We start from the raw sequence: 13,528 nt of genomic DNA on the forward strand, positions 1-13,528 counted from the left end.
CAGGCAAATGGTCTCTACTCGTAGCGCATTTCTTAATTGTTCAACTCCATGTGGAATGAGAATTGTCACATCTTTCAGTAGCTGACAGATTACAGCGATTGTGCTTTGATGTAGCCATCTTTGATAAAGAACTATAGCTCTCGGTCCTCGGAATTTCCCGGCCCCCATTAGCCTGCACGTCAACAGTAGGAGTCGAGTGATCACGTGACAGGTGCGTTATACTTATCACAGAAATGATCGCACCGCGACGTTTAGGCGCACGGAAAACTAGTCGGTTGTTAAACTCGGTAAGTATTGGTTAGATCATTCTTGTGCCATCGAAACCCACTGCGGACTACTATCATATAAGGCAATAAGAGCATCATTTCATTCCACCTGGGATGGATAGAGACTACACTTACCTCGTTCTGCTGCTAGCCGTTCTTGTTTCTGTGAACTATTGTCCCGTTTCAGAAGGTAAGACTGCTGAGAGATATATTTCATTTTGGGATCTGCATTGCATATATATATATATATATATATATATACACTTTTGACAGGTGCAAGAAAAGTACGCCTGACAGCATTGTTTGACTAACTACAGCAACACTAAATGTCAAGCAAAAGTCTACTCGGCAGCCATTTTTGTAAATGACAGTGGGATAGTTTGTTCATTGATATCAGTTCTCCTACATAAGCATTTCACGAACAGTTTTAATGTTCATTATACTTGAGGAGCCAAAATTCTTCATATTTATTAGGATCATGACACGATGCTCAAGTGTTCCTTGAGTGTCAGTGTATATATTCAACTTCAAGGATGGTTTATTTTCTATCTCTAAATTACGACAGGAGATTGATGTTTCATGAGGAAAGGAAATACAACAACAACAAAAAAACCAAGAAATTCAAATCCACACGAGTGAAATTTGTCTTTAGAATAAGTCAATGTTCAACTCTGTTTACATTGTGTTTGATACCAATTTGTGTCCCCATGGGACTCTGGAAAAAGTAGGACAGCCACTCAAAAGTCTTTTGGGTTGATTCAAACCAAGTATCACAAACAACGCCTATGTCTTCATGCTTGAGAGGGTACCGAATTTGCTTCACACGGAAATAAGATGAGCCTGCATGCATCATACAAAGGCGTTGTGTGTGCGTGCCCAAACCATTGCATGTATAACAATGGTACATAATATCACATTCGAGTTATTACAAAAGCCACATGAAATTTGGTCCCAACACGATATGCGCGAAACGTTCATAGAAGATAACAATCAAAGCTGTGTGGGATGTATTATACACTACTGCCTATGGGTTGTGGTAGGCCGACGGGCTAGGCCCTAATAAAAAAAAAAATAAATAAATAAAAAAAAATTAAAAAAGCAAATCAACGAAGATGCATAAAGAGAGCTCCCGTGCCAAGTTGTTGTTTTTTTAACAAAAAGATAGCCTTATGAACGTTTCAATATAAGAAAACAAAACAAAACAAAACTGAGTAGCAGTATAGTGTTGTGTATACTTATGATTTCTAATATGGGTTGTGTGGCGTAGCATTCTTAGGCTATTGGGTGTAGACGAGACTACTGAGTGTGATTCGTTTCATTTAGGACTTGCTTTTTTAAAACTTACTGATTTGTATATGCACTAGCTCACATGAACAAAAATTTATAGAATCCCCCCAACATCCTTCTAAGACCAAGAAGTAACAAAACCAATAAGCTGTTTAATATAGGCCACGTACATGACTTATAACTCATTTTAGATTTCACGCCAATATCCTAATTATGATGCCCGCACATAACATGACGGAAACTGAATGAATACAACTTTTGGACCGAAACATTTTCATGAACGGTACAAGGCGTTAGGACGTAAAAGCGACACAATGTAAGTTAGGCAACATAGCAAATATAAACCTATGCACTTAGATTGTGAACACTAACAGTGGCGGATCCAGAGGAGGCGAACCGGGTGCGCGCCCATCTCTATTTTTTGTTAAAACAAATTACATTTTGTAATTATTGTAAAAATTTGTAAGGGCGCCTCCCCTTTACGGAATTCCTGGATCCACCCCTGAATAATTATAGCATTGATATGGGAGGGGGTATTCATTAAAGTGGGTCTAGGGCAATTACCCCCTGGGCAATTACCCCGCACCCTTCCCCTGGCCCTAATCCTAATCCTAATCCTGAACCTAACCCTAAACCTAACCCAAACTCCTAACCCTAAACCTAACCCTAACCCTAATCTTTACTCTTACCTTACCACTAACCAGTATTTGGCCGGGGGGTAATTGCCCTCCGGGGGTAATTGCCCGGATACGCATTAAAGTATCTATAGATCTATCAACTCAACTGATAATCGTCATAGTTAAATAAACGTGATAATCTTAAACTGTCGATCTAGTAGATTAATTTGTTGTTTGAGGTTTTCGCGTGATGTAGCGTCTGGCATGGGATGATCATTGAAATATTAACTAAGCTCGTGTTAAGAAATGCATTTTCTCTTTATTACATACTGGAACCATATTTGTAGGAAGATCACTAAAATAACTTAGGACCCACAATGATATACAGCCACTATATACAGCCACTAAAATTATTTCAATACTCCCAAGCATGGCGTCCCTCTTCCACAGTTCACCAGAGAATGTCAAATAATTGAAATAAAAACTGATAAGTATTCATGGTTCGAAAAACTCGTATTCCCTCTTTGGAAAGGAAATCTATAAAATGCGAAACATTAACAGTTTTATTTTGATAGCAATATGATCAAGATTAATAACATAATTATATCGAGTCTAGCAAAAAAAAAAAAAAAAAAGCTGCTGAAAACTGCGTACCCAATAGTGGCGAGCCAATGGAATAAAATGGAGTCAAAAGGGGCCGGAGCTTTCGATCCTAGCAGAATCTTCGTCAGAGGCAAAATGACAAACAGGCAGGGAAAGCAATCACAAGGACTTCACACAACAAGAACAGTCAGGGATAGTCTAGGGACACAAAACAAAGAAAACAAAAGGAGAGGGTAGGAGGTCATGGGCAAGGAGCCCAACAGGTAAATGGAGGGGGGTTAGAGCAGGGGAGGGTGGACAGCCAAAATTCAGAGGAGAGTCAGTAATGATCCTGAGGACCAAGGGGCAACCATTGGCGGAAAAGGATGAATATCAGATAAGGAACAACAACTTTTTTATTATTATTTTTCCTTTTTTTATTTTTTGTTCTTTCTTTCTTTGCGCTTTTTTCTAATTGCAGACCCCCCCCCCCCCACCCAGATTTATTCCTTCCTCTTGTCAGAGTCTCTTTTATACAGCCTTTTCCAACTTACAGATTAACACACTTGTTTTGGTTTGTGTTTATACATATTGGTGTTTACTATGCCCATTCGTGCTTGCTTTTCAACATAAATACACTCACAAAAAAAGAAAGTAAACACTTTTTCCCGTTCATATTTTTCATAGTAGATTTAGATAAAAATAATTGTGTCATAAACCATATAAAAGGTTATTTGGCTATCAACCTGGTAGGTTTATACAAAGGAAAACTTTACGCATGAGTAAACACATTCGCTTTGTCCTCCAAGGCAGAAAAGTAAAAATTGCAGAAATCGACATATTGAAATTCGTTTGCAAATGCCCCTCAAAATAGCAATGATAACAAAAGACAAATTAAACGCAATGAGAGACACTAATGAAATAGCAGAATAAGTTTTTGTTTTCTTGTTTCCCTTTATATTCTTAAACAAAACCATACATTTGGGGAAACTGAAGGGGAACACAAGAATTTTCTGTCAACTAAAATTTTTAATAACACACGGAATAAGCCGCAAAGGTAATAAAATGGACAGAATTTCTTCGTTTCATTTTTAATCAAGGAATTTAAGAATGCATGAGACAAATTCAATAAAATTTGTATTTCTCATTTTCTTAACTTTGAATAACATTTAAAATTTCTACAATCTTTGTTACCATTGCTTCTTCTCTGCTGTGTTTTAACTATGAATTTGACTGAAGATTCTTTATTTTCTGCCATTATTAAGTGTTTACTTTTTTATCTTTAGAGGGTTCCAGACATTATAGAGATCTTAATCAATGTAGATATTTGCAAATTAATTTGCATTTCTTATTGTGATAAATTCGTCTTTTGTTCTCATTGTTACATGGAAGAGTAAATACGCTTTGAATAGCAACTTGTCCGTTTTATTTTCATTTTTACTTTTGTGCCTTGGAAGAGAAAAACGTGTGTTCACTCATGCGTAAAGCTGCTCTTTTTATTGACCGACTACTTTGATAGCCGATTAAATTACCTTTGACATGGTGTATAAAACATTACTATTAGTCAAATAATCTATGAGAAAGATGAACTTTGAAAATTATTTACTTTCTTTCTTTTTTGCTGAGTGTACATTTTCTTTCTCTTTTATTTTGTGCCCCTTTTTTCTTACATGTATGTGCTTTTATTATCATTGCATTTATTTCTTTTATCAATATCATTATCGTTATTGTTGTTGTTACATTACCATTATTGTGTATACTTTAATAAGTTCGATTACTTGCATTTGTTGGTTGACTCTCACTTTCATTTTGTTGCCTACTCTTCGTACAGTACCTTTTTTTAGGGTTTGCTGTTTGCTCAGCCCCCCTCTCCCTTTTTCCCTTGCTGTTGCTATTTCACTCTTTTCCTTTCTTTATCTCTCTGTTGTTCCTTATCTTGTTTGATGTTGTCTCCCTATTCATTCTTTTCCTTCAATGGTTGCCCCTTGGTCCTCAGGATTACCTCTCACCTTCATTTTGTTGCCTCCTCTTGGTACAGTAACTTTTTTTAGGGCTTGCTGTTTGCTCAGTTCCCCTCCCCCTTTCCCTTGCTGTTGCTATTTCATTCTTTTCCTTTCTTTATCTCTCTGTTGTTCCTTGCGTTGTTTGATGTTGTCTCCCTATTCATCCTTTTCCGCCAATGGTTGCCCCTTGGTCCTCAGGATCACTACTGACTCTCTGAATTTTGTCTGTCCACTCTCCCCTGCTCTAACCCCCTCCCTGTACCTGTTGGGCTCCTTGCCCATGACCTCCTACCCTTTCCTTTTGTTTTCTTTGTTCTGTGTCCCTAGATTGTCCCTGACTGTTCTTGTTGTGTGTAGTCCTTATATATGTGCTTGCTTTCCCTGCCTGTTTGTCATTTTGCCTCTGACGAAGATTCTGCTAGAATCGAAAGCTCAGGCCCATTTTTACTCCATAATTGTACCGACTGACATGGAATGACACAGCCGGCTTAACAAAGTTTATACTTTTTCTTCAAGTGATTAAATATTGAACTGGATTCACTCGACACCAAGCACATGACTCTGTATCACCCCTACCCCACTCACTCCATACAAACAAACACATGAACAGACAAACAAACGAAATTATGAATAGTAATACATTTTTCTCATTTAGAACGGCGTAAACATGGAAATTTCAGTGACGTGTCAAAACCATACAGTTTTCACTAATGTAAACGTTATTTTTTTTTTCTTCTTTATTTTTTCAAGGAACAGTACAAATATGTGTCACGTTTTTGCAGGAATAAAATCGCATCCGAAGTACAATTGACTTTATCTTTAACTGTTATTGTCATTGATCTAGTCGCCATGATCTATTAACTTTTTGTATTTTTTTTTCTTTTCCGTGGTCTAAAGTTTACATACTGACGACATTTTATACAGACAGCTAGATTTTTCAGCTGCCTTTTATTCACAAATCATCATAGAGACCGAAGTATCACTGTCATCTTGATCTCTTACACATTATATTCAAGTACATTGTACGTTCATCTCTGTTTTGATCTTCATGTCATTCTGTGTCCCTATTTCGCATCTCATTTACACCCGTCCATCTGTAGGGTAAAACAGATGTCACATGGGGTACTGACGCAACAATCAGTTCAATCACTTATTTCAATCACTACTCATTTCATTTTGAATATGGACAGAGGTTAATTTTCGTGGACTTGGTCCTAGATTTAAGAATTCCAGCAATTACTTTGAAAGTGCTTCAACGAAGGAATTAACGTTTTGTTTGTTTTTTTTTCTTTTGTGTTTTTAGACTTTTCTGACTGTAATCCCTTGTCAATGAGCCCGATCTAATCAAAACACTGCATATCTGTTGGTTGGTTCCTGACTAAAATATCAAAATGTTCCGGGCATATTGTAGCCTGAATTAACTGCCATCGCCACATCTTAAAAAGGTTACAAATGATATTGAACTTAACTGAACACACCCAAAATACAGAATAAAAGCACCAAAGTAATATTGTTAACTTAGTGATAGAAAACGAAAAAAAAACAACAACAACAACAACAACAAATGAAGAGGCAAAGGAAAAAAAACAACTTAAACAAAAACACATACATTACCCACTCTGATGCCTACGGCAGGTTCATCAGCCAATGGCGCTAACAGGCACCATGCATCGATGAAAAGAACGAACTCATTTTACTAATATTTTGCTATTGTCTAGCCTCAGTTCTAGGGACTGTCCCCACCTTTCAAGGGTGGACATGGGAAGACATCCTACTGCCGTGTCACTTAGAGGAGAAGCCTCTTGCCGTGTTTTGGACAAAGGAGAGTATTTCAAATCAGACAGATGAGGCAAGGAAAGCTTCATTCTTCGATGGGTACTCTGCAAGCGAAGAGAAACGGTTTAACATCGATGAGAATTATAGTCTCGTCATCACCGACTTGCAAGTGGCAGATGAGGGTCGCTACTGTTGCCAAGTGATGTTTGAAAATTTCGAAATTCTCTTCATTTTCACTAATCTGACGGTTAGCAGTAAGTAATTTTAGTTGCTGTTGTCATGACATACTAGGAATGACCTACAGGGGAAAGAATTATGTGAATGAAATTGCGAAACAATATAATTTCATAACCATTCCAGGGAAAAGTTGCGAATGGACCGTAATTTTGATCCTCATTGACTAACAATGAAATAGCTTTCTGGTATCAGACATAAATTTACGATATGTCATTCAAAAACCATTATGGATAATAGGATACTTAATGGAAAGCAATTTATGAACAAACTCTTAACGGTACCAACTATCATTGTTCTCCTACTGCTTCGACATCACATATCATCTGCAACAACGGAATATGGTTACACAAACTTTGAACATAACCCGATTCACTAGTGTTTTCCAAAAGAAATTAACCGTTTAATAAACCCATTTACATATTTACCAGGGGTTAAAACAGAACCAGAGATTCATTGTTCTGTAGCAAGTATTTCATTTTATTAATATGTTGTGTATACCACTTTGTTCAGAGCTGTAAATAGCATTGTACTCACCCCCTGCACCATAACCAACTGGTATAAGATTACTGAAAAATATCTGGATTAAGATATTTCATTAGTCTTCATTTGAGCAAACATCGAAAAGAATATTAGAAATATTTAATTGATTGATATTTCATATTTATATTAAATTATATTTAAAAGCGAAAGGAATGCATTGGATAATCATTAGTGCAGGGTGAACACAAGGCACATTATCCCAGTCATATAACTATATGCGCGTAATATATTATCTAATTTATCTGTTACCAGTACTCACAGAACCTTCTTTGTGCCATGGATCATTCTTGTAACAGACACAAATGACACAAATTCATATCATAAACGTTTCCTGTTGTTCAGTCCCAGTCATAGACACCGCCCCTTCAATCCATGGATGGACAGGGGAAGACATCCAACTACCATGTGACTTCAAGGAGGAGCCTCTCGCTGTGTACTGGGTCAAGGAGAGCATGTCAAATCCCGAGCTGTCGACGAGTAAGGCATTCTACGACGGGGATTTTGTGAGCATGGCGGAACGGTTCGACATTGACGAGAACTTCAACCTTTTCATAACAGACCTGGAAGTAGCAGATGAGGGTCTTTATATTTGCCAAGTGGTGCTTCAGACCTTTGAGAATTTCTCTAATTCCTCCCTCGTGACTGTAAGCTGTGAGTTATTGCTTTAAACATTGTCACACATCTCACAGTCGTTCCAAATGCAATATTACGGGAAGGCAGTGACGTGATCATTTAACTAAACCTCCTTAATTATAATTGACATCTTTAATCAAAGACTGCAGACCTGGCAGTCTATTTTTCACCAACAAAATGTCACGAACAAAGCGTGGATTTTTTTTTTTTTTTTTTGGGGGGGGGGGGGGGGTAAGAACTTGTTTTGTGAGGCAAAACATACAAACATACTTTTTTCTATTTATCTTTGTACTTTACATTCAAATTCTAGAACTTAATAATGACGTTAAGATAAAACAGTAAATCATGTAAACACTTGCGCAATACCAATATACTAGAGCGCTGCCATAGTTAAAAATCTTATTTATCACAGATTCCTCAATCTTGCCACTTTGTATACACTCGAGGTGTTCTGTCTCTGTCTTCTATGCTTTTCTTCTTCTTCTTCTTTGCACATGTTTTAAATATTGGACAAAACCTAATACAAAATACAAAATACCTAATATCATGAAAGTAAAAGAGGCATTTACAAAAACTGTAAATAAATTTAAATTTTGATTGGATATCAAGAACCTGACAGTCAAGGTCTGTAAATTAGTGTGATTGCCATTACATATGAAGAGTTTGTTTGCAAAAACCGATAAGTCCATATTTGCCAAATGGAGATATTTGCAATTAAAGGTCAAGAAAAATAAAGAGAATAATAAGAAATTTTTTGCTTCTTTTGACCATAACTTCAAAAATGTACCTTTATATGTGGTGACCAATATATCATTTTAAAGGTATTATTTTGTACTTTCTGATAGAGACCCTACTTCAAAATCTTCAAAAATGGACTTATCGTTTTTTGCAAACAAACTCTCCATATATTCTGACAATGAGAAAAATCACAAAACCGGCTATCAAAATATAAATCGTGAAGAGAGTTGGAAAACCCATTTCAAAAGGGATCAATGCTGCTACTTTCTCGTCGCTTGTTGTGTTACATCTATCAATAAAGTAAAAGAGTTTTTTGTTTGTTCGCTTGTGTGTGTGTGTGTGTTAACAAAGTTTTGAATTGAGTGCATTTCAAAAACAATTTCTCGTTACCATAGCAATGACATCACAACATACAATAGAGGAATGCATCGACGAAAGGCAGCCAGAGTCAAGCCATTGTACATATCAAACTCCCTCCAACGCCCCTACTGTAAATCTCACGTGCGTCGTCAGTGGATTCAAACCTAATATTTCCATGCTGTGGACCGAGGAGTCGGGAAAGAGACTGTATTCCGTGGTTTCACAACAGACAATGCTGTCTAACTACACATACGAAAGATTCGAGACAATCACTGTAACAGCCAAACATGGGACTAAACAAACGTTCATATGCACGGCTACCGGGGACTCGTTGAATGGAACGTCTACCGCAGAAATTATTGTTCTGCCTATACCAGGTTTCGTTCATTATCGATTACTTTATGTTTCAGAATGATATTACTATCATAAACAGTTAAATTGTCGTTCATCGACGCAATAAATGACATCCACTTTTCAGGTTTTGAGAGTATTGTAGGAATATAAATTCAAAGGCATACATTATCGGTTATAATAGCCTTTGCCCATAATTGTTTTCGTCAGTGAAAAAAATAATATCATTTGCAATAGAAACTAACATGAAAAATATTTGAATTCATTTGAGTGTTAAAGATGGTGACACGACATTTGCTCCTGCGACAATTGATCCAGTCTTATTTTCCCCAAGGACTTAAGGGTTAAAGTCAGGGTTAGAGTTAGGGTTGCGATAAGGTTTTAGCTTTTGTTTGATGTGAGATTTAGGGTTAGGGTTTATGTTTGTGGATAGAATTTATGTTTGCCTTAGGGTGCAGATATTTCATTGGAGCAATTGACGCAGGAGCAAATGTCGTGGAAGAGAACAAGGAATCTGTGTACCATCAGCTAAGAGCTTTAATCGTCAGTATTGAATTCTTGTGACGATATTTCAATAATGATTTGGGTTGGTTTCTCTGAAGTTGTGAATTTGCACATTACTGCAACTTAGAGATGCTATAAAACAAAACAAAAACATATTTCACTACGTATATCATATAAAGTGAAAAATGTAATAAGTGTTTTGTTAATGCCACTATCATGTCATCATTTTCATCCCTGTTCTGATTAATTTTCGATTTGCTACGTACTCGTTATTCAATTATGTATAAGATATCATGAAATAATTGATTGATTATTTATTTCAATTGCGTTTGCATCAAACAAATTTCAGATATCTCTGGATCTGGACTTATTATCGGACTGGCTGTTGGTGTACCCTGTGCTCTAGTCATTGTATTGTTGCTTCTTCGAAGATTTCTGCGGAAAGGTGTGAAGATTTGATTCTAGTAATTTGAAGCAAAACTAACTGAAATCGATAATTTACGTACAGATGACCAATCAAAAACCTTTTGAAAAAAAGAAGGATCTCTTGCCACTAATACCAAACAGATATAACCACTTGTTCCTTAACAGGAGAATCCTACACTCAACCCCCTTGAAGCAGCGATTTTGGAACGATGCCTCTAATTCATAGTCCTTCGGATTATATTTACAGCCGTCGGTCATGTAGTCGTTTAATAATACTGTTTACGCGCATTATATTGTTTCTGTAAGGGACTCGTGAAACAAATATCAATTAATTTAAAAGGAGTGGGCTATATAGGGATCACTTACGAAATGATGTTCTACCCTTCTCCAAATCATATTATACAGTAAACATTGCAAAAACTGAAATGAGCTTTAACTCTGCGACACGAAGGCTAAGACGATGTAGCCTCCCGGGTTGAACAATAAATACAGCTGCCTCCCGCATGTGAAGAACACCATATCAGGCGTCAGATATTTTCGCTTTGGTTACTGATAATTAAACGATAGACACGTACACAAACAAAATTGCTCAATCCTCAAACTTGATTTCCTGTATTCCTGTTGATAACTACAGGAGAATAGAGTAATTTGAATTAGAGGGTATCTTCTGTCACCATGCTGTTATAGGGATATTCTACTCTACGGTTAACATAAATACTGCCAGTAGATTCGAGCAAGTGAAAGAGCAAAGTGTTAAAAAGATACCTATTTCATTTACATAAAGGAGACGATAGGATGATATTCGATCATGATATATTTTGTTTGTAAAGGTTTTTTGTTTTTGCCTTTTTTCTTTTATTGTATCTTTAAAAAAATAAAGTAAAAATCATTCGTTAAAAAAAATGCAACCGCGCCGAAGTATAGTAATTATTTGATAATTTCTCATATGTCATTCAAACGTGCAAAAGTAGTACTTGAAACTACATGTTTTATCTAACGAGACCTGATCTATCTTCTCGAATGCCATTGACAATTTAAAGTTTTCCTTTCATATTTAGTTAGTCAACGGGACAAGCTTCGACAAAAGATAAGAAATTACAAACCCGGAATGACGCTTTACTATACAAAATTAAGGACACCCCCGTCGAAGGTGAACATCGCCTTCTTTGGTGAAATTGCTGCCGGCAAATCCTGTCTCATCAATACCCTGAACTACGCTTTGACCGGTAATAAAGACACTTTCCTTTTGATTGTAGTATATCATTTTTGTTGATTTTGAAAACGGAAGGACATACTTCAGACTCATGAAAAAGAAAAATTTCAATGCAATGCATCTGAACTCTCGACAGGCTCGAAGTTAATTACTTCACCAACCCCACGCATTTTGTCCACGTATCAATTCAAGCGATGGTTGCAAAATATTATCAGTTTACTACCTACTTATTTTGTTGACGCGTTGACTATAAAAGGTGCACTTGTACATCAATGCTCTGGAGCGCAGACAGACTGAGAATACTGAAACATTCAAAGTACGTAATACTTCGTATTCTCTCATGTGTATTATCTGAATGCACTTTGCGTCAAAAAAATTTAGAGAAAAGCGGGATGGTGTTTAGAGGCCATGTAATTTTAAGAAGGCATTTTGTTTCGTATTTCATTGCTATCATATTTTGAGGTGATGAATGTTCTGTTTGTTAATAATGTGGAGTACATGCAAAACTCAGTGAGATATCCATCATCACAAAACATTCATATGTTTGTGATTCCGTTTAAAGTTTGATGATGAACGAAATTTGATCGTAATGATGCTTGAAGTGGTGAACATAATTATTATAGCGCTTTATGAACCGCTTACAAATAAAACACACATACTCATAAACACTCACCACACAAGCGCGCGCAAACACACACACACACTCACCCACACACACACGCACACACACACACACACACACACACACATAGAAGGATTTTCTATTTATGACCCCTGAACGTCGGTAATGAATGTGTAGTTCCGGATAATGAATTATTTTTTTTCTTTTCGTCATGAAATCCCAATATGCCCCACGCAGTAGCTGTAATACATTGTCACGATTGTATGTTTACTCTCTCGCACGCCCGCTCGTTTATGTGTCTGTGTGTATATGTGTGTGCGTGTGTGCTTGTATTGAGAGAGAGGTGCATAGTCTTACAGCGAGATATTGTTCATAACATGATAGGCTGTGACAAAAGCCCTTATAGGAGAGCTTGAAGACAAGGTAAAGGAAACGGTTACAGCTCGTTATTCCGAAGGTTCGTTATTCCGAAGGCTCTTTATTCCTAAGATTCGTTATTCCGAAAGTTCATTGTTCCGAATTTCATTTTCGGATTAACCAATCTTCGAAATAACGAACCATCGGAATAACGCCACAAATTCTCGGATTAACGAACCCTTTTTCATTTTCGGATTAACGAACCTCTAGGTATAGGGAATTTGTGTGTTTCGGATTAACGACCCTTCGGAATAACGAACCTTCGGAATAGCGAACCTTCGGAATAACGAACAGCACCCAAGGAGACAGAGGGGGATGAAGCAGATAGAAAGAAAGAGCTTTATTCCAGTCACTAAACTTAACAATGTTTGTCTTCCTTTTCATTCAACGAACAGGAAAATATTCCACCATAGCAGACAAAGGGTACACAGAACAGCCAGGAGGAAAGACTCACCACATATTAACTGACAGAATCGATTTGATCGAGACTTGTGGCATAACAGACTTCTCTTCTGAGACGTTGGAACGCCTTGAGGACGAAATTAGTGAGTAAAATTATGAGGCAGAAAACTATTGATTGTCGATCTTTCATTTCATTTCGTTTATTTCATTTCCAACAACATTTTCATACCCAAAATAATACAACATCAATACAATGTAGTAACAAAGAAAAATACGTGAAGTTTACAATATTACGCATCACAAAAGCACATGAAAATTGAATTAAACTAAAGTTGCAGGAAATGGAGGAGACATGCTAAAAAGCTGAGCTTGTACTTTGCAGTCTCCTCGAGGACAAAAAGACTACATAACACCAGAAAGCAATTTGCTAGACATAATATAAAATGTACACAACACATATAGACCTATACAAACAAACAAACAAACAAACAGACGGATAGACAAACACAAGCAAACTCTCTTCTAAAGAGAAAGATATAGAGAGTAAAACATTA

At 36.7% G+C, this 13,528-nt stretch overlaps 1 protein-coding gene across 1 annotated transcript; it reads left to right on the plus strand.

Annotated features, from left to right (window-relative positions):
- The first annotated feature begins 380 nt into the window (after positions 1-380).
- On the plus strand, positions 381-13,125 carry LOC140239742 (uncharacterized). Its single transcript, XM_072319563.1, has 7 exons — positions 381-456; positions 6,474-6,785; positions 7,651-7,959; positions 9,075-9,416; positions 10,244-10,339; positions 11,361-11,546; positions 12,968-13,125. The coding sequence occupies exons 1-7, from the start codon at positions 381-383 to the stop codon at positions 13,123-13,125; spliced, it is 1,479 nt and encodes a 492-aa protein (XP_072175664.1).
- The last annotated feature ends 403 nt before the right edge of the window (positions 13,126-13,528 follow it).

This window comes from Diadema setosum, chromosome 16, assembly GCF_964275005.1.
Source record: "Diadema setosum chromosome 16, eeDiaSeto1, whole genome shotgun sequence".
In the NCBI taxonomy this organism is placed as follows: domain Eukaryota; kingdom Metazoa; phylum Echinodermata; class Echinoidea; order Diadematoida; family Diadematidae; genus Diadema; species Diadema setosum.